The sequence below is a fragment of the Euprymna scolopes genome, chromosome 3 (assembly GCF_053919585.1).
Source record: "Euprymna scolopes isolate OS-2025 chromosome 3, ASM5391958v1, whole genome shotgun sequence".
Lineage (NCBI taxonomy): Eukaryota > Metazoa > Mollusca > Cephalopoda > Sepiida > Sepiolidae > Euprymna > Euprymna scolopes.
In genome coordinates this window covers 121,476,726-121,500,790 of record NC_136484.1, presented here as the reverse complement: position 1 = coordinate 121,500,790, position 24,065 = coordinate 121,476,726, and the positions used below count along the sequence as shown (strand labels likewise).

At 33.9% G+C, this 24,065-nt stretch overlaps 1 protein-coding gene across 2 annotated transcripts in view; it reads right to left on the bottom strand.

The window, feature by feature from the left end:
• Positions 1–24,065, bottom strand: part of LOC145258239 (cubilin-like) — a 1,360,229-nt gene that overhangs the window by 556,253 nt on the left and 779,911 nt on the right. For both annotated transcript variants that reach the window (XM_080116206.1, XM_080116216.1), the window contains exon 4: positions 12,625–12,749. In XM_080116206.1, coding sequence (XP_079972332.1) covers positions 12,625–12,749 — 125 coding nt within the window. The remainder of the gene's footprint in view (positions 1–12,624; positions 12,750–24,065) is intronic.

Below are 24,065 nucleotides of genomic sequence, written 5' to 3'. Positions count from 1 at the left end.
GGCCGACACTTTTTTTTAATAATCCGTTTTATCTTTAGGAAATATTTGATAAGTTCATGCCAGGCACACCGATAGGAGACAAAAACGTCTAATAGTTAAAAATAAATGGAAACAATTTCAATTTTCCAGTATGTTTTGTAGCACAATTATGTTCCACTGGCCTGAATATTCCGCTTGGTGGATGAAATAAATTACCTCTAACTAAATGTGTGTCCAGTTTTTCTATATACTTTTATAAATATTGTTCTGTATTATTTGGAGCGCCCTAGTAAGAGTTACCCAGAGAGATACATTCAACTCTCCCTTATTTATATATATATATATATATATATATATATATATATATATATATAAACGCACGGAAGAAGCGACATATTGAAAATAAAAATTAAAAAATAGAAAATACAAAAACATCTTTCGTCTTTGAAATTATCGTACGTCTAATTATTGTTGATCCTGGATTCTAGGAACTGAAATAAATTTATTTGCTTCAACCTACGCTTTATTTTCTATCTATTATATCCATGAATTGTACCCAACGGATGCACTAGTACATTTATTGTGGCAGTAAATAACAAATAGAAAGAGTGGATATGCTGCACCACTTGGAAAACTGGTACATGTCCTGATCCAATTCAGCGAGTAACTTTCTTTAATCACAATTTTGTTGGATGTTTATTCTTTGTTCGTAAATCAGGAAACTTTGATATTTTCTTTGTTCTAGAGATTAAAATAAAAAAAATATAACGGAAATAAAAAAATAAGTTGTTTCGCAGTATTTGTCCTAATAATTGTTTTTTTTTTTAATTTTCGATTCGTCTCAAAAGATGGCAAAGCATCTTTGAAGAAATCAGCCATCAGATAAGATGGCTCTAATCGAAAAATCCAAGAATCATTGATATCGATTTCAGAAAACGTTGTGCGTGTGGGGAGGTCGAGAAAATACGGTTCGCTTAGAAGACGTTAATAATCCTGAAAAAAGATCGAAGGCTATTAACATACCACCAAAGTGTGGATAGAATATAAACAATTTTTTTTTTATTCCTGTGATGTCGTCGAACTCAAATGGCACCAATGGCTCGTCACCTCCTCACTTCCCTATATAAATTCTAGGTAAGATACCCTCACTTCGTTGCGTTCCTTACAATATTCAAAAACACCAATGCGTATTACGACTATCCTCCAGACCTTAAAAGCACATCTTATCAATCCATGTAAAATATGTTTATAAAATAAGCTCAAAGCAATATTTTTAAATGTGCTCAACAGGAAGAGTTATATAAATGTAATTCATATAATCATGACATCCGCCTACATTAATTAATGTGTTCCTGTGCCAAAGTTACATAATTCGGAGCTGGCTTTCTCGACAATAACGGCATACAAATTCTAAATGTCTCGGCCGGCTCTGACTGATGTGTGTTCGGCAAAGAAAAAGAAACTAGTGTAGGCCAATTAAATTCATCTGTTTCTTTCCTTATATACATGAATCTGTTCATGTTTACATATTTTATACCTATGACTTGCTCATACATGTTTTGGTATGATAAGAGCTATACATCTATTTAGTTATATGCTAAAGAGCACTTCGTGAAAATTTAAATATCTCCGATTTTTATATTTTTTAAAATAGAAAGTAAACAAATTTATCAATATTCCCCAAATTTCAATTTCTTTCTGGTATATCTCTGCATATTTAAATTTAAATTTATTGAATTTCCACTGAATTTGATACATTTTTACACACAAATTAAGCAATATTCTGTTTTTCAATTCCTTTTAAAACCTCTAAATCTTAAGTCTTAAATTTTACACATTTTCTAAAACAAGAATCAGAGAGTGAATTTTTAATGTGATTGGACTAAGGATTCTAGACATAAGATTTCGTACATTGATGTTAATGTTCAAATGTTACTGTTCAAATTTTTTCTAGTTAAAGAAATAATTTCACATCCCCAACAGAAGAATTCCCTTAGTATTTGTATAAAGTTAAATATGCGCATATGTTTATATATTTGTATGTACGGAATTCACTCTTAAACGAATTAAGCGACCAGTATCAAGTTAAGAACAGAGCTACCGCCATTACAAATCTAAATGTGTGTCATGTTTTTAGTCTATGTTTATGCAAACGTGGAAGGGGGGGGGAGAAACCTTCCATGAAAATTCAGAGACCTCCTATACACATTCCACATGAACTTATAAATATTTCCATAGTTTATTACGTGGACGTATTTTAGCATGCTTGAAAGGCTACAACGTCATGTTTGAAAATATTAATAATTAAGTTTTGCATTGAATTTAAAACCTGCTCATTAAACACCAATGATGTATGAATCTCTGAATTGACATTTTTTACAACCTCTTAAAGACCGACATCTTAGAAAATCGGAACAAGGATTCCAGACATAAGCTTATATATTATATCTTGATTTTAATCTTAAGCGGACATGAAATTGGTGCAAAATATATGTAGGATTTTTAAACATCTCATTGACGCATGCATCTAATAAAATATCGAACTTTTTAGAATTACCTAAACCAGAAAACAAATTATTTAGGTAGGTGGCCATATTGGAAAGGCAAGACTTTGGCACATTAACAGAGAAGTAAGAACACCGACTGGATTGGATATTGTTAGGAAAAGATCAATAAGGCGATGCACGCCGGGATAAGATGTAATGCCGTAAGACAAAAGCATAAATAGAAGAACCGGAATCGTAGATGAAAACACAAGATGAAACATTACTTCATATGAGACATATCAATTTCCGTTACTCCTCATTATTTGATGATCTAAGATTATAAAAAGGTGTGTGTGTGTGTGTATATATATATATATATATATATATATATATATATATAATCACTAAGATTATAAAGGTGTCTATATATATATATGTGTGTGTGTGTATATATATACACACACCCATATATATAGACACCTTTATAATCTTAGTGATTATATATATTAGTACTTTACCCCGATTTTGCTAGGGCCCTATGCACTGTTCATAACTTTATATGCATATGTATATAAATATTAAAAAGTCTGACTCATGTAACCTACATCTAAAATTTCTAGTGTTTAGACCGAAAATTGGCGGAGGAGATTGGTAGAGTCAGCAAAGGTCAACTCTTTAAACCTTTACCTCTTGGCAGCCAGATTTTCGCCCAAAAGCTGAATAAAAAGCTTGCTGCATATCTAAATACATTATGTAAAATTTTAAATGCTTAGACTCAAAATTTGCTGAATAGTTTGTAAGAGACCGCAAAGGCCAATTTGTTTTTATATTGCCCCTCACCCAAATTTTGACTCCTTAACATTTGCTTTGGGCTCAAATCAAATCAAAAAATTTAATCCATATCCAAGTAACCTACATCTAAAATTTCAAGTGTTCAGACCAAAATTAGCGGAGGAGTTTGATAGAGTTTTCAAAAGGTCAAATCGTTGAACTTTGACTCCTGGAAAGCCAAATTTCTGGCCAAAAGACGATTAAAAAGATTTTTCCAAATCTTAATACCCCTTACGTTAAAACTCGAGTCTGTCTGAATTTGGTAGAGAAATGTACAGACAGACAATTTCATTATATATATATATATATAATACACACACTAGCAGGCCGCGTGGCATTATCTGGTCGTAAATATGCATTAATATATTTTGATTAATGCAGAGTCTGTTTTGCGTTATATCATATTGGACCCAATATATACTAATAATTACAAAAGTTAAAGACTCGTGCGCCACAACGGAGAATCAAAACCAAGACGTTTAGCTTATGATTTACTTTTTCCTTTGACCTTAATGCCTATGCTATGAAGACATGTCTGTTGCAAGGGTAAAAATTAAAACTGGAACTAATAATTATTACATTACGCATACATATTCGTCCTTCACCTTCAGAGAAATTCTATTTTTAAATTTTCCCCGGCTAAAACTCAAATACAAAGTTTTGCATGGGTTCGAATACCCTATATATTAAGTTTCATGTCTGTAGACCAAAAACTGACAGGAGTTTGGTAGGCAATTTTTTTTTTAAATATACGCATGCATAAATATATAGAGAAATAGGTTTGTGTTTACTATAAGCTGTTTAAGCAAATATTATGCAAGTATAAATCATGTAGAATATCTGTATGAATATAACACATATTTAACAAAATATTACCATCTCGAAAAGACTAACAGGATTAATTAAAATAAGCAGCACATGTGTGGTCCCCCTCTTGTGCTGCATGTGAGATAACCCTACAAAAAATAGTGAAGAAATGATGAATGTAAGAAGTTTGAAGGACCAACGTTGCCTTCACATTTTCGCCAAGTTTCAGAAAAATCTAATGGATGGAGCAGAAGTTATGGGGTAAAAAGTGTCTTTTTTTTGTTTTGCCATTTTGGGGCATTGGTGACCCCTTTTGAGCTCCTCGGAACGCCGAATCCCAGTGAGAACGGACAAATGATGCAGTTTCATGCCTTAAGACATGTATATTTGAATTCAGCACCATGGAAAAATTCTTTATAGACATACATATCAAGTCCTTGATTAATGTGAAAAAAAGAGCTCCAAACAGGCATGTTTTTAGCCCTAAAAGTCCCAGAGGGATGCGAACCAAAATTTTGCAAGGTCACCCATACTGAATTCATATTAAGAACAATATCCTCCGCATTTTGGCCAAGTTTCAGGAAAATCTAATGGATGGATCAAAAGCTATGGGGCAAAAAAAGTGTCATTTTTGGACATTTTAGGGCATTTTGACCTCTTTTGAGCCCATGGGGACGCTGAATCCCAGGATAACGGCGCAGTTTCAAGCCTTAACACATATATATTTGAGTTAACCACCGTGAAAAACCATTATATAGTCAGACAAGTTTTTGTTGAGAAATATGAAGAAAGAGCCACAAAAAGAGGCGTTTTTAGCATTTAAAGTCTGAGGATGCGAACCAGAATTTTGCCAGGGTCACCTATACTGGATTTATATTAACAATGGGCTACATAAACATGCAAAAAATAAATTAACCATAGCCAATAAGACATACTTTCCTCATTCTTTGTGTGTTTAAGTCATTTTGAATTCTTAATATTTCATATTTCGATTTTATTTTACATATTTAAATATTTTAAATGATATTTTTATTTATACTTTAAAAAGAATTTAAAAACATTTATTTCGATTTTATTTATTTATTTATTTATTTTTTTATTTCGACACAAATTTTTACTGGACATAAAGAACATAATTTTCAAGACCTTTTCAAGAAATTTTCCAAATTTTCAATGATTTTACAAGGTAATAATACAAATAAGGCCTTTTCAAGGCAAAAGTAAAAATTCAAGGATTTTCCAAATCTGTACGACCCCTGTATGTACACACATACAGCTATACATGCACATATGTACACACTCGTGCAAGTATATTCTTGTGCAGGTTTCAGGCTTTACAGACTATGGATACCAACTGTAAGGGTGTCTGCACATTAAATTTTTGTGGCAACAGTTGCACGATTTTCAACTACACCTCTTCTGAGTCGACATTGTAAAATACTAGTGGAGGTTCAGGACGATTAGAAACAATGCTAACATCAGCGGAGAGGACATAAAGTGCCTAGAATTGTACAATAGCAACCCATCTGGTATTAGCTATGCTCTACGTTACTTAACTTCGGTGATCTGATGAGAACTGGTGCGTCAACGTAATTATGCCGTATATATGTTGTGCGGGTATACGTGCATTTACACACACACATTATATATATATATATATATATATATATATATATATATATATATATATATATATATATACACACACTATTTTTTCACTTGTGTCCAAAACGAATAAATACCATAAAAATCAATTATTTTAGAAGCCCAGTGTTGCCAATTTAGAAGTTTCCCCACTAGATCTGGAGATTTCGTTTGCAATCTAGCGGTCAAAATTTTAATATCGTAGCTAGCGTTATTTTTTCTAGAAAATCTGGAGATATTTTACACCTACACCCCTGCAATTTATGATTAAATATAAAGAAAAGCGCTAAAACAAGCTAAACTCATTCTGGATGGAGAAAAGCACCATTTACAGTCTTTAGTAACAATTATTTATTAACAATTTTTCCGTCATTTTTTTCCGGTTAACCATTCTTAAAACTCGCTATAAAATCGATTTTTCCAAATACTTATTAATGGAGGCAAGCGCTCCAGCCTCTATTGTTTAAGATGTGAACTAAGCTCTCCCTTTAAGTTTTAAAAGTATTTATTCATTATTAAATCATTTCTTTCTGATAGGTTCATAAGAGTAGTAGTTGATGGGCAAAAATCAGAAGTTCACAGTATTAATGCTGGAGTCCCTCAGAGGTCCATCCTGGACCCAACTCTTTTCATGATCTACATTAATGATCTTCCAAATCACATCCTTACATCATTTGTAGACATTTATGCTGATGACACTACCATCTATGATAGCACATCTAAGACAGTAAATGACCAAGTTCTCTCCGATTCTCTCTTCTGATCTTGAGCATGTGGTACAATGGAGAAAGGAGTGGCTGGTTACTTTTAATGCATCTAAAACCAAGCTTCTCTCTTTACATCATCAGCATTCTGATCCCCATCTGGCATCAATTGAAATGAATGGCTCTCGTCTTGAGGAGACCTCAAGTTTTGACAAGCTTCTAGGCTTGACCTTTACTCTTGATCTGAAATGGAACATGTACATCAAATCTGTTGCCAAGGCCGCTGGAAAAAATGGGATCCTTCTATCGATCCAGTAGATATCTCACTGCTAATGTAATTCTTTATCTATGCAACAGCCAGGTACGTCCAAGGATGGAATACTGTTGCCACATCTGGGCAGGAGCTGCAAGAAAGGACTTGTCCTGCCTTGATAGAGTTCAAAATAGATATCGTAGCCTCGTAGGAGATGTCTTTCTCTTCCCGGCAACCTCTATCTCACAGAAGAGATGTTGCGAGTTTGCTGTATCGTTATTTTCATGGAAAGTGTTCGACTGAGCTTTAATCTATGGTCCTCCCCTCGCCAAACTTCATCAAGAAACACTAGTCTAGCTGAAAACACTATCAATAATTCCCCCCACTCTTTATCTGTCCCCAAACCCAAACGTAGATTCCATGAACAAAGCTTCTTTCTTAGAACTACACGCCTGTGGAATTGTCTTCCGTTTTCCTGCTTTCCAGTTGACTACAATATGGTTGTCTTCAAGTCTAACGTAAACAAGTTCTTGAGACGTTCCACTTGTTAACAAATTTACCGAATTTCCATTACTAACGATTACTATATTGTCCAATTTCTACTGTACACTCTTTAACCCTAATCTTCGAGTGACCTCTTGGCCTTTATAAGTGGTGATGCTATGTAAAAAAAAAAAAAAAAAAAAAAAATCACTTGGTAAAAGTGTAGAAAATTTAACAGTCGAAGACTAAAAACAAAAACAGCAAAAAAATTATTCCAAACGCAGCAGAATTTAGTTATCTACCGACCTGTATACTTTAAATGTGCTAAAACTATTTTTTTCTAATTTCCACATATGTCATTCAAAGTAGTTTTTACACACTGACTAAAAAAATTAAACAAATGCCCACATTGTTTAACGAATGGGTGGGTGGGGGCTTAATTCTTAAGTTATAAACAAATGACTTATCTACCACTAACCCTAAGTTCGAGTTGCACTCCAAAATATAGAGCTGGTGGTAGTCAGATGTTTTACAATTTTACAAGACGGAAGTTCTCAACGTTTAAGCGACAAGCAACCAATTATTTGTTGTAAAGACAGCAAAAATAAATGAAATAAAAATAACTGAAACAGTTGCATCACGTATAAAAGCTCGATAGTTGAATGTTACTGCGATTGGTAGAAGTTATCTGTTAATTTTTTGTTATTGTTTACAATTTCTTGACTTAACTATGCTGCACTTCAACGAATGATTGTACTGTTCCTACTTAATTGCCTCTTCAAAAATCCAACTTTTACGTTTTTGCATATTTTACTAATTTTTCCGACGTTTATTATATTTGTCAGTGCGAACCACCTTTTCTAAGATACAGCATATGTCAACATCTCACCTAAGCTTATTACGTGTATTTTTTTTTTGTACACATTAAAAATAAAAAAGTTTTCCATATGTAAAATAAACATTTACTTGCTTTCCTACGATAGCAAATATAGACACAAAGTCGGATTTTCATGTAGTAAAATCTCCGCTCCCCCAAAAAAGGTTACACGGGATTTAGGACAAACGATAGAGTATAGTATCAGAACAGATAATGTTAACTTTATTTGGAAAAATTAAAATATAAACACAGAATATACAAAAAGATATTGTAAAATTGGCGAACATTAAAATCGTATTTTTATTTTTAGAATATTCAGAAAAGACAAAAATTTGCTCGATTGTAAATAGTGGTTAGCATGAAAAAAGGTGCTCAATTTAATGTAAAATAATACCCTTATAGCCAGAGGTTTGTAATGGTGTATGGCAAGAATTAAGCATGTATTTGAGATGGGCTGTTTGGCTGTTTTTGTTTTACGGCATATCAACCTTTTTCAGGTTATTTAATGCCGAATCTAGTTATTTTGAGGAACGATTTTTAATGGAGTATATTTGTTTTTTTTTTAAGTCGGATTCTATTTAACCCATATTTGGGACCCTAACAGGTACTACCACTCCGGGTCAGGATGGACCTGAGAGCACTGGCAATTAAAGGGTGGCTCCACAATCCCCAAGGCCCGCAAGGTGGGTGCCCCACCAACGGATATAGTTTTAGGTCATATCAAGGACCATTTGAGATGGGAGATAAATTCTGCATGTTTTACTCAGACTTAGGGTTAGACAGATATTATATATTAGTTACCTGATCTAAAAAGTTAGAATGCTCTAAAAATGAGGAATCATTTTAATAATTTATATGACTAAATGATCCACTACCTTAAATATTAAAATATATTTCCAGAATATTCAAACATAATCGCCTAAAAACGCAGGATAGTCAAAGGTCGTTAACTGCTTTTAAATATGGATGTAATTTATTTTTAAATGGACAAGCTTTTTAATATTTATCTTATATATATATACTATCAAAAGTACCCGTCGTTGACTAGGTTCAAAAACAGCCTACAGAAAATGAACTCTGATTTATGAAAGTATGATAGGTTATGAAAAGGAAGGGTTGTAAAGAGATATCTTCAAATTTGGGAGTATCAAACCCAAAGCAAAGTATGATGAAAGTAAAAATAAAATAGATACACCCCATAATTTATTATACCATACCTGTTCACACTGAAACACTTATAACAATATTCTGTGGATCTATATTAAAAAACCTTGTTAAACTTTGTGACATATTTCCATTATATAGAGGTCAGGCGCAAACGAACACCCCATAATTTTATTATACCATATTTCTTCAAACTGAAACATAATTATCAAAGTATACTTACGCAGATAGATATGACAAGTCTTTATTAAAGTTTGTGCCTATTTCCATTCTATGGAGGCCAGGCACGAACGCAGACCCCACAATTTTATTATACCATCCCTATTAAAGTTAAAACATACTTATCAAAGTATTATTATGTACATCTATATCAAAAACACTTGTAAACGTTTTATTTTTTAATTTTTAAATTTATTATTTCCATACATTGTGGACCAGGCGCGAACACAGTCCCCACAATTTGAATGAATCATCATTATGCCAGATCCAAAATACCCATTCCTGTGTTTCGATGCAACTATCATTATATGTGATCAGTTTTCTATAATAGTCAACCATATAGGAGCCTATTCGTGACCAGACACACACAGAGACGTTCAGCTTTATAGTATATATATATATATATATATATATATATATATGGTAGCTTCCTTCAGTCTTGACAGACTATGAATACCTACCGTAAGGGTGCCTACTCATGAAATTTTTGTGGTAAGAGATGCGCAATCTCCAACCACACCTCTACCGAGTCGACATGGTTAAACAGCAGTGGAAAGTGGAGGTTCAAGACGACTGAAAACAATGCCGAGATAAGTGGAAAGCACATGCAGAGCCTAGAATTCCCAAATGGTGACCCATCAGGTACTAACGAGGCTCAACGTTGCTTAACTTCGGTGATCTGACGAGAACCGGTGTGTCAACGTGATTATACCGTTAATATATATATATATATATATATATATATATATATTACACACACACAGCAAGTCCAAAACTAAGGGACAACATTTAAAAACCTAATGTTTGTTAGAAATAACAACTGTGAAAAGCTGAAATGTTGACAACTGGTAGTCGTCACCACCCATAATAACATACTAAAATTTGAATCATTAGCAAAGGAGAGAAAAAGAATAACAATTATTTATTTTCAAAATAGACACGTCCAAAAGTAAGGGACAAAATTGAGGAAAACAATATAAACAGTATGCTATATTCAAAATTTTTAATTTCCTCTAAACAATAAGTATTATTTAGTCATTTGTAAATGTTGCATCAGCCGGAACCATGGTGAAACGCCCCAAAAATTATTACTCTGCGAGACAAGCTTTGTGAAGCTACACAAGGAAAAGGACACTATTAGAGAGATTTCAGAGAAAGCGGAACGTTCTAAAAGTGTTGTAGGCAGGGTTGTTGAATCCTATAATGATACAAGCAAAATAATTAGTGCTTTTAAAACCGGCAGACCCTGCAAAACTTCGGCAAGAGGAGATCAAATAATGCAGCATATGTCATTAAGGGACCGATTAAAGTTTTGCACAGAAATTAAAAGGGTTGTGAATAGTACCTCATGCGTCAATGTGTCAAGACAGACTTTTTCTAGATGACTGCAAGAAATAGGGCTGTTTAATCGAACCGCAGAGAAGAAACCACTTGTTAGTTCAAAGAATAAGAGATTCGAGTTTGCAAACAAGTATGTAATTTGGACATATGAAAATTGGGCAAAAGTATTTTTTCAGAGATGAAAGCAAGTTTAATTTATTTGGAAATGATGGAACTAAAAACAATGTAAAGAAAACTGTCAGGTTTGGGGGTGAAAGCGTCATGGTATTTGGAATGTTTTGTCCGGTTACAAACTCGCGTAAACGCAAAGATATATAAAAACATTGTTCAAGATCATGTGTCAATCCAACAAAATTCAGGTTTCAATAGGGCTACCTTTATGCAAGATAATGCCCCATGTCACAAGGCAAAAGGTGGTAACGAGTTACCTTAGTGAGCAAGATTTCGAAATTATGAATAGGCCACTGCAAAGTCCCGATTTAATCTTTGGAAGACCTAAGGAGTGAAAGTTCTGGAAAGAAATCCCACTAACACGGAGGATTTTTAGGTGAAGTCTAAAATTAATATCAAGGATTGTCAAGAACTGATTCGTTCTTGTCGAAGATGTGCAGCTGTCATTGAGAGCAAGAGCTCATATACTGATATATATTGATTGTACCTGTATTTTCATTGCTTTTTGGTTATTTACATATTTTTTCTCAATTTTGTCCCTTACTTTTGGACGTTCCTATTTTGAAAATAAATAATGGTTATAATAAAAATAATTCTTTTTCTATCCTTTGCAAATGATTCAAAATTTAGTATCTTATTATGCATGATAACGACTACCAGTTGTCAAAATTTCAGCTTTTCACTGTTATTTCTAACAAATATTAGGTTTTAAAAATTTGTCCTTTAGTTTTGGACGTTACTGTATTTTCATAATTTACTACATCGCTCTACTCACGTATTGAGCACTGTTAAAGTAAATACTGGAAGTAGATACATAGTATGGTTGTTGATATATAAAATAATTTCATACGCACAGACATGTATTAATTAATATGTTGCATCCTCGTGAGTATTCGTCAGGCTATTAGGGAATAGCCTGACGAATACTCATGAGGATGGTACATGGAAAACTGTAGCTTAATTTCAAAACTTATCACCTAGGCCTCCTTACCTATTAAGCAGTGTTGAATTAAACACTGAAAATAGAGTAATATTTACACATTAATATACATTATTTTTTTTGCTTTATTTTACTTAAGTAGAAGTTATCAGAAAGCAAAAGGCCCACTACACTTGAACTCTGTATGAGAGACAGAGATTCGAATGTTCCATTAAAGCTCTTTTTCTCTCAAACACTGAGCTAATAAAGAAATTGAGAACATAATTTTCCTCTCCTCAATTAACCATTTTCATATGCTGTAGTGTATCTTTCGTTTTGATCTCTGTCTTACTGGGTTCCAAGACTAGAATTAATCTAGTCTGGTGGAATATCCAGCTTCGTGTTATTACTTTAGGTAACATCACTTGGAAGGTGCACCATTCCTCGTAAAAGCAATGGTGAGTTAGCCATAGTGAGGAGATCTTATTTGGGCAGTGAATACTATGCGATTTTGAATATTTAGTCAGGGTTAACTTCTAGGGAAAAATATCCTCATGTCAGGTTGTTCTGACAAACCCCTGTATAGAGAGACCTTAAACACTCGAAGATAGAGCCTAGTAGGCATTCAAGTTCTCTCTCTCCTTAGACACTCGAGGATAATGTCTAGTAAGCAACTGTGTGTGTGGGAAAAACAATGTGTGGTAATTTAAAGATTAATGATTTTAAATAAAAGTGTCTCTACTCACCTCTGTAGATCTGAACAAAATCCTTGTGACAGCCAAGACTGTATTCAATATCGACCCTTTGCCAGTCAACTTGTAACGAATAATTCGGATCACCAGCGTAAATTAGCCATCCACAAGACATATTTCTGTTGGGACAAAAAAAAAAAAAAATGCGAGACATAAATAATTTTAAAATGACGTAGAAACGTATAGGATTTGTACGGAAAATAATGACCGATCTCAATTTACTCGTAAATTTCATACCGAACAGATTTCTTTCAAGTCGAAAGGCAACATGGATATGTTGACATCAAGTGCCGCAAGCGTTTTTCTGACACTAACAATTACTTTCAAACGTCCATTGTCAAGAGTACACGGCCATTCCCTACTTTCTTAACCGACAAAGCTCGCATTACAATTGCGTGATGCTTACTAGCATTTAAAGACTGAAAATATCGGTATAACATTACACTAACTAAGCAAAACATAATACGTCATTTTCAGAAGATAACCTTCTAAAATGAAGCTAAAATATCCACAGGAACTTACCAATTAAGATTGTTTCATTGATTTTACTCTGATATTAATCATTGCCATATGGACAGGCAGCCACACAGACAAAAATTTTACTTTTTATTTATAGACAGTGCTAGTAAATTGAATGATATAATTTTTTCCTGTGCTTTAGGCTATATCGATGAAATTTCATAATCTAATATATAAAAGGAAAAATAGGAGCAAGCGTTCGTATGTCCACTAAAGCCTTTTTGAGTGTGGGTTCTCGCGTCGGTTAGATTCTTGGAAAAGTTTACTTATACTTCCTAGATACTAATCTCTCAAATTCGCAAACGGACATCGTCTCTATCTTTTTTTAAATCGAGTTTTAAAAAATTCCCTCGTTTCGAGTGTTTCTTTGTCTTTTTCGTATAAATAAAGCGAAATTATTCGAACGCAACCGCCAGCGCCTGGAATTGCTCCTTGGCCAATGTATAGAAAACCCTTCATACTGAGACAAATACTATTTGGATACTGTCACTTTTGGGGGAAGCTGCTCCCCACCATATTAAAAGCGACCTTCGTGGGAGGTTTAAAAGCAACGCCATTTCTATAAGTCATCTTTTTGATTGACTGCATTAAATTTGAACGCTTTACACTTCCGATCGCATAATGGCGTAGCGGTAAGACGTCATATTTTCTTCCACTTTCTGTTCTGCCTTCGTGTCACAGGTTCGAACCTGCCTGCCTACAACTTTTTTTTGTACACCTCCAAACACCCGGGAAACGCCAGGCACCCAGGCTAGTTTTATAAATAAAATCTACTACGAATGGAGATTTGGTACCTGCCTGTCTTAATCCAAATCTATATTATTACATCAATCAATGTACTATTATATTATCTTTTAATACTCGATTCAGTTTACTATCTTATTTCAAATCAATGGACTATATTACAATACTTAGTTCAGATGGTAAAAATAGTCTTATTGTTATGAGACACCACCCAAGCATTACCTCGTCCTTCGGGCATATCGTTTTATATATGTTCGTCCGTAATGGTATTATCCTCTCATGCGTTGCACCGTGTAAAATGTTTTGCGATCATGATACCATTCTTCCAGGCATTACCTTCTTTTTTGGGTAGGGTGTAATGCAGTATCTGTTCTACTGTTACAAGACCATGTTCGGATACATTATCTCTTCCTTCAAGGGCATATTGTAATATGTTCAATTCATCATAGCATCTTCGCAGGCATTACCTTTTATTTTGGGGAGAGCATTATAGTATATCTTTGTTTTCTAATACGACTCTTCCAGGTTGCTAAAATATTCGATCGATGCGAACATTTTTCTAAGTTTTAGCTATAAATTAGACAAAGAATGCGAGCACTAGTGAAGCATATTTTTTCAGTATTTATAACGGAGTGTGCGTACTAGTTGTGCATATTTCTTTAACTTGGTAAATCGTCCTGTCGAATGTGAAAAATCCTCTCGAACAAATACTTTGATATATTTGTTTACCGTCCATTTAATAGCACTCACCATTAAATGATTAGGGTTGGCGTGTGATTAAGCCGAAGTGAAAGGAAAATACGATATTTCAATGTTTGACAATATAAGTCGAAATAAAACCCATCGAATACAAAAAAGCAAATGTTACAGAGAAATGGATAGATAGATATAGCTATTCCGGAGACGACTTCTGCAGATGCGCAAGAAAATCTATGCATTAAATAGGGAAACCATCCACTATAATAAGTAATGCGTATTTATATGTCAACACACGCGTGTGTGTGAGAGAGAGAGAGGGAGACAGAGCGGCAGTGAGAGAGGGAGACAGAGCGGCAGTGAGAGAGGGAGACAGAGCGGCAGTGAGAGAGGGAGACAGAGCGGCAGTGAGAGAGGGAGACAGAGCGGCAGTGAGAGAGGGAGACAGAGCGGCAGTGAGAGAGGGAGACAGAGCGGCAGTGAGAGAGGGAGACAGAGCGGCAGTGAGAGAGAGACAGAGCGGGAGTGAGAGAGAGACAGAGCGGGAGTGAGAGAGACAGAGCGGGAGTGAGAGAGACAGAGAGGGAGTGAGAGAGACAGAGAGGGAGTGAGAGAGACAGAGCGGGAGCGAGAGAGAGAGAGAGAGAGAGAGAGAGAGAGAGTAGACGTGTTACTCGCTCTTACTAACTATTGTCTCCAATGGCAATATTAAGAATAAGAGAAATAGCCTAAAATTAGGTTTGGTTTAATCCACCTTTTGGCGAACATATTCATAATATCCCTAAAGAGTTTTACAAAATAATTGATAAGAACTCCCCTCCCCAGAGAATAAGTTAAAATAATTAATAAGAACACACTCTTTCATTCTCAACCGCTGTCTATCTAGGCTATTCTGTGATAGGTTCTATTAATTGTAAAACAAAAATAATGAAGAATAGGATTGAATCAGGTGAAATAAATTTGGAGAAAATGTAACTTTAAAATACCTTCAATGTCATATTCGAGGGAAATTGCTTAATTTCTGAAATTGTATACAAATGAGAAGTTAAGGCGGATAATAGTAAAACTATATACTTAGGGTGACAGAATGTCTTAACGACAGATACAGAAACCATGTTGCATCTTTTAAAATTGGATCTGGGAATAAAAGAAATAGGGATGTGGATAATGATAGAAATGAGAATAGAACAAAACTGAATATTAAAAATAAGAGGAACACAACCGCATTAGGTGATTGAGTTAGGGGACTATGTAAAAATAAAAAAAAGTTTGAATTAATATGGTCAATAGTAGATAAGGCGAGAAAGTATAAACAGAGTAAATAAAAAAGGAGCAATCTGCGCTTACTTGAAGCATACTACAAAGTGAATTCTAAAGAGAAAATCTTAAAAAGGTGAGAGGATATACAAAGCTTTCTACATATAAATAAATTCCTGTTATCGCGCCTAAAACCTGATTAAAATAAATTTAGAAAGGGAAATTTATAGAATACATTTAATATATATAAATTTTTGCTTATACATATATATTAGTAAAAGTACCCGTCGTTGACTGGGTTCAAAAACAGCCTACAGAAAATGGACTGATTTATGAAAGTATGATAGGTTATGAAAAGGAAGGGTTGTAAAGAGATAGCTTCGAATTTGGGGGTATCAAATTAAAAAATTTTTTTACTGGTACATAATTTTCGACCGATTCTTCAGTATTCATCGGTGTAGTAATATATATATATATATATATATATATATATAGTCCGTATACGAAGACTGTTAAATGGGCAGTTATATTTCTTTCTGATTTCAGATGCTCTTCGTCGACTAGTTTTCTTATTTGTAATTTGAAGTTTGTTTTGTTTGTTTTACTAAGTCCGGCTGGGCGATGTTGAGTTGTCAATTCGATTTTAAGTCCGTGTAGCTTGCATGAGACATGAATTCGTCAGGAACACCTAATCGTCCTAAAACCTCCCTTTTATTGAGACGCTATTTGTTCCCTCTCTTACTGCGATTAGAGTGTCTAATTCAATAACTTTTTTTTCTTTTTTCAAATCAGAGAAATCTCCAAATCAATACGATTTCTCTCGCTTAGATTACGCCTGTCATATCGGAGAAATTTCTGCACTTCTCAGACCCTAGAAAATATCTTTTTAACAATTCATTATTCACTGTGTATGTTGACCCCGGCGACCGCTGCTACGAACAATTATAATTTGCGTTTATTTCTTGTTATTTCGGCAAGGTCACAGATCCTACCTTTATTCGAGTATCTGAGAACAATTATAGATTGTACTTCAAATCTATCAATATCGTAAAACGTCAGGATATACCAGCAAGTTTTCGACTACAGTAGGATCCATAATATCGCCATAGTTGGTTAATGTGATTATATAAGTGATTCCAATCAGAGAAATGTGTATATTAAAGTAACTGGAGCATAAGACAACAAAACATGCTCGAAACGTTACAGAAATTCAAACAGTAAATTTTTAAAAAAAATGTTGATTATTTTTGTTTTTAATAATAAATATTAGAATAAACCACTTCGTCATAAAAGTGTATACAAAACTGGCGGACAAAAAACGTTAGGTACGTCGGACACCTTTCCTTCAGATTCCCATGAGATATTTTCGATGCCGATTTATGTGTTTTTTGTTTCCGTTATTCTTTTTTTTTTGTATCTTCTTCGAGAAACATTTCCGTACGCTAACGGCATCCGCCATTAACTTTTTTAGCTTCTAACTCTCACATCCCTTGTCTTTATAAAATCATGTTTATATAATTTTATGTACATGGTTAATTTTGAACGTAAATATTAAATCAGTACGATTTTTGGAACTCAGCTGCTAGGCGGAAGGATCGAAATATGGGCTATATTCAATTTAGTTTTAGGCAAAGGAAACAGAAAAGGTGGCGGAATCGTTTCAAAAGAATGCCCACAGTTTTAACAATAGGTATTATACGTTAATAGTTAAATATTTTTGGAATTACAATTTATTCGAAAAGTATTATGTGATTTGGTGTCAAAGCATGGGGACAGACTCTTCCTTAAATACAAATTTTTTGTAGACACAAACAGAAATAGCACACCTTTAGTTTTAGTTTTTAAGAATACCTATCAACAGAAACCTGTAATTATAAAATATTTTATAGAATCAAAATAGTGAAAACAGATGCTAGACATGTTATTGAGTATGATTATACTGCAATTTTAAACGTTTACAGGGTTTAAATTGGAGCAAATGCGTTCTACAAATTAATTTTATCTGTCAGGTGACGAATATATGTCTAAAGAAGCTTTGAATAAAATATGCAAAAAATAAAAATAAAGAATGCAGTTTAAATTCCCTGACGGGGAAAAAAATTAACCTATCGCAGACGTAGCACCTAAATAATCCGACTTCTAAAAAGTTTATAAGGATGAAGAAAATAGAAATAAACAAAGAAAGGCATTAACTAAAGTTTTGAAATAGAAATAGACTTAGCACTTGCATAAGCCGATTTCGCAAAAGTCTTCAATTTTAAAACAGAATTTAACTACATAAGGATGAAAAGAGAAAACCTTAACTAAAATTTTGTAAACAGAAAACGGGGATCATCAACTGCTTACCATGTAGCTGTTTAGTTGCATATATATATATATATATATATATAATAAATGACTAAAATTTATATTCCAAAATACATGTTTACAATTTTTATATTTTATTCCTCTACATCAATTGGTCCTTACAGTTCTTGACAGTGTCTGTTTTGTAGTGGAAAATCAATCACTTAATAATTATATCAATTAGTGAATCTATTATGCCCTTAACTAATCAGAAGAAATAGCAACAATCAATCCACCAAAAAGAATTAAAATGTGATACAACATGGTGAGAATCCGAAAATTTGGAAGAGAAGCTGCAGCTACCTTTATATTTTACCATTACGCCATCTTGGATTTTAATCAAACAAAGTCATTGAATCCCACTCTTCGTACTAACCATTTAATTAAATTATGACTTTTCTGACAAACCATTCTATTCAATAAAATGCTCAGTTATGTATACCTAACTTACAAGAATAATATTACCAAAATATACCTTATAAACTACAAATCAGTATACATGCCCTTATATACGAAACTAAACCTAATTTACAAAAAAAGGAAAATCCACTATACGTACTAACAATCTCAATCTATGAATCTACTACCTAAATTTTCTATTTAATAATTATTATATTTATTATTACTAAGTTAATAACACATACTTATGGTAATAATATCAACGAAACTATAACAAAATTATAAACATTATATATATATATATATATATATATATATATATATATATATATATATACATACACACACACACACGGCGGCGAGATTTCTCTTGGAAAAAAATAAACGACATAAATTACGTTACATTTGCATTTCCTGTTGTCAGATTAAATTTCTCTAACGAAGACCTAACAAGAAAAATTCGTGCCATGTCAGTAATGGAGCGTTGTACAGATGGCAGGCTGATGACTGTTGACAGAAAAGCAATAATATTTGAAGTAGACATGAAATCAAAGAGAAATGTCCGATTTACACGGACAATTGTCTGGATAAGAGGCTAGCAGTTAGAAGAGAGATCAAGGAGATCGCTTATATTTAAGAACAAATAAGTACTCAGTCAGTGCAAGCTATTTATTTGCCTCTAAAATATTTTAAGCGAGACATATATATATATATCACACACACTGCGTGTCAAATTATTAACGAGATAAGATCTTTTTACCAGTTTCAGAAACTTACCGGTAGTTTCGTATGAAAAGCTTCGGAAACGTTAGGAATGCTAAGCTGATCGTATTGTGAAATTTTCGTACTTTTCCGCGCAATGGAAACAAATTGCCATCGTAAGTGCTGAATCCACGGTATATGGGCTGTATCAAATTATTAATAAGGCAGTTTGTTTCGACAATAAAATGGGTCCGAAAGGTTGTTTGCGTAGCTCTGAAAGAGTAAAACTACAGAACAGCAAGCGAAAGGTAAAACTACTCTGAAATATCGATAATGATAGGAAGGCACCATCAAACTGAAGAGCTTTGTCAAGGACCCTACAAAGGTACGTAAGAGAGCTGGTGAAGGTAAATCTAGAGTTGTTTCACGCCAAATTGAACGTGAACTTAAGAACCCTGGGCAGACAAGTCGAGAAGTCTTTGATAAAGCCGGATTGAAGAATGTCTCAAAAAGTACTCGATGTCGCCTTCTGAAAAAGTGGCAAATTTCTGTTAAGCTTGTGACAAAGCCTCCAGTAAAGCAACGTCACATATAAAACCGATTGAAATGGGCAGAGGACAACATGAAAACGGATTTTTCCAAAGGTTTGTTCGCAGATGAAGGGCGTGTCACTCTTGATGGCCCAGATGACTGGAGCAAGGGATGGGTCGTAAATTGACGACATCGTCATCAGCGTTTAAGGCGCCCACAATGTGGTGGTGGGATAATGATTTGGGCTGGGATTATCGGAGGTATATTAGTTAGCCCATGGAGAGTTCCAGAAGGCGTAAAAATGACGTCAAATGCTTACATAGCTTTTCTGAAGGAGTACTTTGAACCATGGCTGAAGAAGCAAAAGGTTTGCGTTCCGAAGAACGATTATATTTATGCAGGATAATGCTCGCTCGCATGCAATAAACAAAAGCAAAGAGTATTTGCACCAAATGGCGTTCTCTGGGCTACGGAAGATGAAGTGGCCTGCGAATTTACTAAATTTGAACCCAATTGAGACCCTTTGGAGTATCATGCAGCGACGCCTCTATGCAAGTAGATGCCAATTTAGAGAAAAATGTGTTGTGGGATGATCTCCAAGAGGTATCACGAGGAATAACTTGACGAAATCACACATTTGACTAATTCTGTGGATTAACATCGTTTACAAGACACTCATAAAAAAAGAATCGCATATCCCCTACTAATTATGTCAACGTAGAAATTGCTATGTAGTTATTGTGTTCTAAGCATTTTCCCTAGTTCTTTAATGTTTGAAAATTATTTCAATAAACAAGTTTTGGGTATAGTATTTTTCTCAACCTCGTTAATAACTTGACACATTGAAATCAACAGATATTTCTATATTCTGCTATAGTTTCGCTAATACTCAGTGAAATACTTTTATTTTCTAACTGTAGTACCTGAATGGTATTGTAAGCACTTTCCAAAAGTATCATCGATTTTTATTTACTCGTTCCTGAAATATTTTAAAAAATGTAAACTCATTAATAATTTGATATGCAGTATACATTATATATATATATATATATATATATATATATATATATATATATATTTCACATGTACATACACGCGTACTCGCGTCTATCTTTTTATCTTTCAAAAATACCTATTTGCATGAAGATATATAAAGGAGAGAGACATGGATGTTCGTCCGTTGAAACAATAACCATCTAACATCCAGAATTGTAAAACAAATGTGTATTTCCTAACCACACCTCTCCGGAGTAATACTGCTGTATTCAAGTAGCTAGTAGCTCAAAATGACTAAACACATACAGCACTTGATATTCCCAAACTGTCACTAATTTAGTAATGACCAGGCTAAATGATTCTTTACTGTGATGACCGAATGAGAACCGGTAGTTCAACATTATATATATATATGAGATAGATATACAATTTGCATATACAAATATAAATATGTGCGTGTAAAACAGTATTCCCTCCATATATATATATATATATATATATATATATATATATATATATATATACGAGCGACAGAGAGAAGAAATAACCATTGTTGAAATTGCAGGGCTTAAAAGCCCATTAAAATGTCAGGCAAAAGTATGAATTATTTGATTATATAATCCAGCTGCGGTTTTAAAAATTCAGTAAATCATTTCGGTGTTGAAAATAATCGATATGACAGTACTTCGTAAGTGTTTACGACCGCATAGAAGAACGAAAGACAGACAGAAAGTGAAGGAAAAACTACCAAACTTTTTTTCTGGAATCTGCTTCTAATTGTCACAGAAGGGTTACATGGAAGACAACGATAATGTAAACCTGTCTCTACATTCCAAAGTGAGAATCAATGACACAAAAGATGTCATCATCAGCTGCGACGAGAAACCAGTCTCGCGATTCCCGCCATTATTCGCATGAGACTATGGTTAAATATTGGCTTACGCAATATGCACAGCGGTTTATTGATCAAATTAAGACTGTTCGAAACATGCGCCCATTCAATCAGCGAAATTAATGGAGTAAATGTCATTTAAAATTTAACCGTAACAGACCAATGGACGGCCAGACTGGCACATAAAATAGTGAGGCATCTAAAATGATATTTTAGTGGACGGACATAATATTACACGCATCTAAAAATGACATTTACCTTAAGCATAAGCGCCAGACTGACGCACATATCAAACGCAGCTAAAATAAATATATAATCATTAAGCGTCACAGATCAAGTGACTGCATGGCGGATGAACATTGCTAAATTAACGAATCTAAAATGCTATTAAAGATTAAATATTGGCATGCAGAAGAAAATTCTATTTTACATCTAAATTTGGCAAAAAACTAATACAAATATTTCGATTTTTAATTGACAAATTCTGTTCTGAAAGTTTTAAATGCTGAATAGTGATGAAAATGCTATTTTAATTTTACTAGTGATATTTCCAAATAAAAACATTTCCAAGTTTGCATAGGACCCCCCCCCCCAGAAATATGTAATTGCGCCGAAATCGGTGATAAAAATGTTATCAAAAATTCATGGATGACATGCAAAAAAATATTTTGAAATTTTGTTTTTCAGGCTAAGAATATTTCAAATAGTGTAACAAGAAAAATATTTCAACCAGGAACGTGACAGACAAAGAAAATGGTATTTAATAGATAAGCGTGAAAATGCCAAAAAGAAATGATTTTAACCTACGCGAGACAAGCCACAAAATGATATTTCATACCTAAGCGATACAGACCAGAAAAATTAGGCTACAGCTTTTATATAAAAATCCTAAGCGTGACATTCTACAGATATTATATAAAACTCCCAGGCGTGACATGCCACAGATATTATATAAAACTCCCAGGCGTGACATTCCACAGATATTATATAAAACTTCCAGGCGTAACATGCCACCGATGTTATATAAAAATCCCAGGCGTGACATGTCACAGATATTATATAAAACTCCCAAGCCTAACATGCCACAGATATTACAAAAAACTCCAAAGCGTGACATGCCACAGATATTATATAAAAATCCCAAGCCTGACATGCCACAGATATTGCAAAAACTCCCAAGCCTGACATGCCACAGATATTATATAAAAATCCCAAGCGTGACATGCCACAGATATTATATAAAAATCCCAAGCGTGACATGCCACAGATATTATATAAAAATCCCAAGCGTGACATGCCACATATATTATATAAAAATCCCAAGCCTGACATGCCACAGATATTATATAAAAATCCCAAGCCTGACATGCCACAGATATTACAAAAAATCCCAAGCCTGACATGCCACAGATATTACAAAAAATCCCAAGCCTGACATGCCACAGATATTATATAAAAATCCCAAGCGTGACATGCCAAAGATATTATATAAAACTCCCAAGCGTGACATGCCACATATATTACAAAAAAACTCCCAAGCCTGGCATGCCACAGATATGGTATAAAAATCCCAAACGTGACATGCCACAGATATTATATAAAAATCCCAAACGTGACATGCCACAGATATTATATAAAAATCCCAAGCGTGACATGCCACAGATATTATATAAAAATCCCAAGCGTGTCATTTCACAGATATTATATAAAAATCCCAAGCGTGACATGCCACATATATTATATAAAAATCCCAAGCGTGACATGCCGCAGATATTATATAAAAATCCCAAGCGTGACAGGCCACAGATATTATATAAAAATCCCAAGCGTGACATGCCACAGATATTACAAAAAACTCCCAAGCGTGACATGCCACAGATATTATATAAAAATCCCAAGCGTGACATGCCACAGATATTATATAAAAATCCCAAGCCTGACATGCCACAGATATTACAAAAAACTCCCAAGCGTGACATGCCACAAATATTATATAAAAATCCCAAGCGTGACATGCCACAGATATTATATAAAAATCCCAAGAGTTACATGCCACAGATATTATATAAAAATCCCAAACGTTACATGCCACAGATATTATATAAAAATCCCAAGCGTGACATGCCACAGATATTATATAAAAATCCCAAGCGTGTCATGCCACAGATATTATATAAAAATCCCAAGCGTGACATCCTCCAAATATATAGAAGATCTAATCCTGACAGGCTATAGATATGTAAAACATAAACCTGACAAGTTAAAGAATTGACATTTAACCTAACCGTGGTAATAACTTTGTACATGACAGGACAAAAACGACATTTCAAAAATGGTGTGACTGATCAATTGA